At 38.6% G+C, this 6,137-nt stretch overlaps 1 protein-coding gene across 1 annotated transcript; it reads left to right on the top strand.

Annotated features, from left to right (window-relative positions):
- On the top strand, positions 148-1,719 carry LOC104750518 (cyclin-B1-2). The gene is made up of 4 exons (XM_010472322.2): positions 148-349; positions 677-777; positions 1,045-1,142; positions 1,460-1,719. The coding sequence occupies exons 1-4, from the start codon at positions 224-226 to the stop codon at positions 1,558-1,560; spliced, it is 426 nt and encodes a 141-aa protein (XP_010470624.1). The 5' UTR covers positions 148-223; the 3' UTR covers positions 1,561-1,719.

The raw sequence follows: 6,137 nt of genomic DNA, 5'->3' as shown, positions 1-6,137 counted from the left end.
AAAAAAAAAAAAAAAAAAAATCGTTAGCCAACATAAACGAGCCTAAATATAATCTGAATGGGCCTTACATGTGGGTTTACTCATGAGAGCCCATTATATCAAACTTCGTCTTTATTTTTTTCCATACTTTTCTTGTTCCAAAAGCCGCAGAGGAAGCTACAAGAAGAAGAAAGCAAGAGGAAGAGAAGAAGAAGAACGAAGAAGGAAGTAAGAAAGGAAAAAAATGGAGTCTCAGAAGAAGATAGCTCATGAGATCGGTGGTGTTAAGAATGATGCTCTTAGATTTGGTCTCCACGGCGTTAAGAGCGACATCATCGGATCTCACCCACTCGAATCCTCTTACGAATCTGTAAACACTCTCTTCCCCGATTGAGTTTTNTTTTTTTTTTTTTTTTTTTTTTACTTTGTTCCTTAGGGTTGAAATCGATTCTATATCGATCTGTTTGTTTTCTCTTGGGAAAGTGAGAAAATTAGCTTAAGAAAGGAACTTAGTTGTGGTTTGATTTGGATCCTGTAATCTCTCTTCTATCGCCTAAATTAGTTGATTACTTTGCTTTTGCAATTCGCTATTTTGGGGTTTAATTAGAGATTTCTTGAGTATAAATTGCAATCTTACAGGTTTTATAAAAATTTGTTAGGGTTTTGTTCATCTTGAGTCTCTTTTGATCCATCACAGGAAAAGAAATCGAGAGAGACAATGAAGAGGATGGTCATTGGACATACCTATGGGACTGCACTTCCATTGAAGATGGATATGGATAGGCAAATCCTCTCACGGTATGTGTTTTTGTTGATGCTGGAACACTGATAGATCAGACTGTTGTTTAGCTATGTGTGAATCAATGCGTTGGGAAGCTAGTGATGTAAAAGTATTTAAGTTCTTTCTTTGTCTGTTACTTGAAACTATCTATGTGTGTTTTGGGGGAGCATAGGGTTTTAAAAGTGTTTGCTGAATGATCTGCTGGTTTGTTAATAGTACTCTGAAAAGTAACATATGGTTGTACTGTTCTCATTCTATCTTTTTATTTTCTCTTATATATTTAGGTTTCAGAGACCTCCTGGACCAATTCCATCGTCAATGCTCGGTTTAGAAGTATACACAGGAGCCGTGGATGACTTTGGTTTTGAGGATTACTTGAATGGTAATTGTCCTTTACTCCTATTATGTGTGTGTCAATGCTCTACATTCACTTGTTTAGATCAGTGGACACCAAATTGATGTTATTCAAGTATGCGCTAGGAGAAAACAATTCGATAAAATTCATTCGATGTGACTTCTTTGCTGCTTACAAGATACTGAACTTTCTTCATAGCATCATATTGCTAGTATTTCTATAGTTCATTAGTATGCTTCTCTTAACACCAATTGGCTAGATTTTTTTTTTTATGAAGGGTCCAAACATATTGATTTTAAACTTGGTATCGCTCATCTGACTCTAGTAATCTTCTTCCCTTGCAGATCCTCGTGAATCCGAGACATTCAAGCCTGTAGACTTTCACCACGGGATGGAAGTTCGTCTTGGCATCTCAAAGGGCCCTGTTGACCCAAGTTTCATGTAAGGTGACATCATGGGTGGTTTTTATTGGTTGCTATGTTTTAGCTTTTGAATCATGGAATCAAGTGAGATCGTGTATGAACTTTTTTCAACCATAGACCTTATATTCTCTCTTGACCCAAGTTTGAAATCAGATGAGACAACATGATCAGTTCTATAGTATGTCATGTTTTTCCACAGCCAATCAACTAGTAACTGAACTGAGAAAATATGGGATTGAGATATATCGAGAGGAACTTAAAAAAAAAAAAGATTATGAACTTGAACTCTCCAAATCAGAGGCGTTCTGGTGGGCTTTCCTTCATCTCTGGCTATAGTAAACCCGTCCTACCGAATACCGATACAAGGAATACCAATACCAACTCAGCAACTCTGATGACTGATGACCCTCTTTCGTGCCTTTGAGTTTGTGGTTTCGGATTGGAGTTGTCTCGACGAGCTTCTTCATCTAACTCGTGAAAAAAAACTCTAGTCATTTCTCTGAAAATGTTATACTAACTTTCAAGCCAAAAAAAAAAACATAGAGAAGAAAATGAAAATACAAAATATCAATTTCATTATTTTATATTCCTCTCGGTTTCTCACTTGAATCCCTCTCAGTTCAATCCGGTGAGACTTGTTAAGACGGATTCTTTTTGCATTTTTTTTATTAACCGAGTCAAATTTTTACAATTCTTCACATCATTATCTCATTCATAGTTTATCTCATTTCATCTTTTTTCCATTTTACTATTTGGAGCGAGCATGAAAACTTTTTTAAAAATTTCATGTAAAAATAAAGTTTCATCAATATCATAAATTAATAATTAAATAAACTAATATATATATATATATATATATCTAAGAAAATCTAGTAAAATATCAATCTATTGTTTTTTGGTTGTTCTTGAATTTGCATTCTTGTTGGAGAGCATCTCTAATCTTTTTGACTGCATCAAAAAATTTTGGTTTTGTCTTCTCAAATCGCATCCAAAAATTGTAGAAAGTTCTTGACGCGATAATTGTTTCTTTACGTGTAACTGGTTCTAAAGCTACCGTCATATCTTCTTCAATTTCATCACCACCTTGAAAAATAGTAGCAGCAATTTCTTCTAAACTCTAAATTTCTAATAAAAAATTCTTTTTATTAATTAATATTTTATTAATTTATCGATAAATTAATAATTATTAATTTATCGATAAATTAAAACCTCTATAAATTAATAATATTTTATGCCCTCACCTTATTAATTTATAAAGGTTCTATTGTATTTTTTTATGAGAGTAACTTAGAGGAAAACTCTTATTAATTTATAAAGGTTCTATTGTATTTTTTATGAGAGTAACTTAGAGGAAAACTCTTCTCAACTCAACCGGTGATTTCTTAGAGGGAAAGATACGGAAACATGTTTCTACTTTTCTTCATTCAGCTGACAAAATTGGATTCCCAAAATATTTGATTATTAATTTCTCCATTTAAAAAAGATGCTTTTTGCTAACGTCTTTTTTTTTTTTGCAATTAAAAAAAATTGATTCCCAAAGAAGTAAAGAAAAGAATATAAGCAACGGTCACAAACACGATTGCATAATGTAAGAGGCCCCCCCTCCTCCATCATGACTCTTTTAACTCGAACGTTCTTCTCACGTAGGCCCACTAACACTCCATTACTTCTCCTTAATTTCTTATCATGCTTACTATTTTATCGCAATTTATCACCAATATTGAACCCTTTTTTCAGTTCTATTTTTTTTGACAACAGATACAAGATTGGCTCAAGTAAGTTAATACGAATAAACATTGTTTATATAAGTAACTAGATGCGGAACTATACGAACGCGAAGCGCAAAATTATCCGCTTTACCATTCTGTGAACGCGGGATGTAGACTAATGAGAAAGAGGCAAACTCCTCCTTATCCGCCTGGATGTCCTCCAAATAGAGGTGTAAAAACTGGCCACTCGGAAGACGAAGACACCATTTTCACTAAGTCTGAGCAGTCGGTGAGAAAAACAACAGATTGGTTATCGCCCAAATCATACATCGCATAGCCCAGACAATGGCCTCAATCTCAGTATGAATGGGAGTCAGACTACGGCGAATATTGGAAGCTCCCATTGTGGGAACGTCACCATATGGCGACGTGCAGAACCACCCTCTTCCTGCATAACGGTCTGTTGCTTTCCAGGAACCATATACAAAACAAATATAACTAGCCAAAGAACTAGGAACCCCGAAACCCTTACTTCCCCGGGGAACAACCTCGATAGGAATAGTCGATGGGACCACTATGTCCTCTGTTTGAGCCAAAGCCCATGCTTTTGCCTCATCCTCCGCTAGCCGCAAAATGGCTAGGGGATTGGAATCCAGATTACTGAAAAGTTTATCATTACGCGCTTTCCATATATACCATAGGATCCAGGGAAAAAATTCCTCTGTCGGAACATTTGTAAATCGCCAAAAAGAAAATCCATGTTTATGAAAATTGAAGCCGATGGAAAACCCCCCAAGGCTGTCGGGAACTGCGACATAGCCCAAACCTGTCTAACAGGCGGACATTCGAAGAGGGTATGATTAATTGTCTCCTCTGGAACCACAGAGACCGCACATGGCATCACAAGTCATCCCATGTTTTCGTAGATTAGCTGTACTCGCCACACAACCCGAAAGAACTTGCCATATGAAATGACGAAGTTTTGGTGGGCACCTAATTTTCCACACAAAGGCCTGAAGAGGTGTAATATCCGGCCCAAAAGCGTTCTACCTAGAGGAGACCGTCCGTTGAGGACGCAGACAGTGATATCCTGATTTAACCGAATCTTGACCACACTTAGTAAAGTGCCATCCCGGCAAATCCGGCTTATCCGGTTGCCGCAACGGTAAGGCAGAAATTATAGCAACATCTTCCGGTACAAACGTAGCCGTAAGCTGAGCCATATCCAAGGAATTAGAACTCCTCTCAATGAAATTTGCAACTCGAAGCAGAGGATCAGAAGGCGATCCTGTACTCAATGCTGGTCTCGGGGATTAAGCAGGGATCCAAGGGTCAGTCCATGCAGAGATGGAAACCCCAGATCCTACCCGTGTAATAAGTCCTTTATTAACCAGAGAGCGAGCAAAAATTATACTCCGCCACCCATAGGACGGCGAGTAAGATTTAATTGGATCCAAGGGATCAGAATGCCGATAATATCGTCCTTTAAAAACCCGTGCAAAAAGCGATTTCGGTACCGTGGTCAAACGCCAGAGCTGCTTTGCCAGTAGAGCAGTATTATAATCATCCAAGCATCGGAAACCAAAACCCTCGACATCCTTACCACTACAAAGTTTATCCCATGACACCCAATGGAGCCCTCGTGATTGCCCCGATGAGCTCCACCAAAAATTAGAAATTGCACTGGTTAACTTCCGCGTAACCGTCTTAGGTAAGCGGAAGCAGGACATCACGAAAGTGGGGACAACCATAGCAACAGACTTAATCATTACCTCCTTGCCCCCTTTTGATAAAAGCCTAGCCGGCCACCCGCTTGCCCGGGCTTGCAATTTGTCCTGGAAAAAAGAGAAAATTTTTATTTTTGCCCCACCCAGGCTTTCCGGGATACCTAAATAAGAAGCCATGCCACCCAAATTTGTGATCCCCAGAACCCCTTTTAATTCTTCCCTAATCCCAAAATCCACTATATGGCCAAACTGGACGGAAGACTTCTGAAAATTGATCTGTTGGCCAGAAACTCGTTCATACCTCCTCAGGATCCCCAAAACCACATCACATTGCTCCTTTCTGGTCCAACAGAAAAAGAGACTATCATCCGCAAATAAGAGATGTGAGATAGCAGGACTAGCAGTCGAAACCTTGATGCCGGTAAGGAGTTTCAATTGTTCTGCTTTCCAAAAATGTGCAATAAGCACCTCCGTACAAAGAATAAAAAGGTAAGGGGATAGAGGGTCCCCTTGGCGCAGACCCCTACAGGGAATAATAGACCCATATGCTTGCCCATTAAGTAAAAACTTGTATTGAACCGACTTGACACAGCACATAACACATGTTATCCACCTCTCACAAAACCAAACTGCCTGAGTAAATGTTCTATGAAAGACCATTCAACCTGGTCGTAGGCCTTACTCATATACGTTTTAATAGCCATGAACTTCCCCTTACAAGAGGGATTTGTTCGTAGGTCGTGAAACATTTCTTGGGCAATCAATATATTATCTAAACTTAGACGACCCTCTACAAATGTCGATTGTGTTTCCAAGACGAGAGATGGTAAAACAGTGCAAAGTCGCTGGGACAGAACCTTTGATATGATTTTATAACCAATGTTGCATAGACTAATAGGTCGTAACTCTGTCATCCTTGTTGGCTTGTCCACCTTTGGGATGAGACATATATTTGTCACATTAAGCCTCTTATCAAAATCCCCATTCCTCAGGAAAGAAATGACCAAAAGCACTAGATCTGCTTTAACCGTAGCCCATGCCTTTTGGTAAAAAAGTGCAGTCATCCCATCTGGGCCTGGAGCCTTGTCCGGATGCATCATGAAAAGTGCCTGTTTAATCTCAAGTTCTGTAACCTCTTGAGTTAAAAACTCATTTGTCTCTAAC

Source organism: Camelina sativa, chromosome 16 (genome assembly GCF_000633955.1).
Source record: "Camelina sativa cultivar DH55 chromosome 16, Cs, whole genome shotgun sequence".
Taxonomy (NCBI): domain Eukaryota; kingdom Viridiplantae; phylum Streptophyta; class Magnoliopsida; order Brassicales; family Brassicaceae; genus Camelina; species Camelina sativa.
The sequence above is the reverse complement of the archived record's forward strand: the minus strand, read 5'-3'. Positions and strand labels throughout refer to the sequence as shown.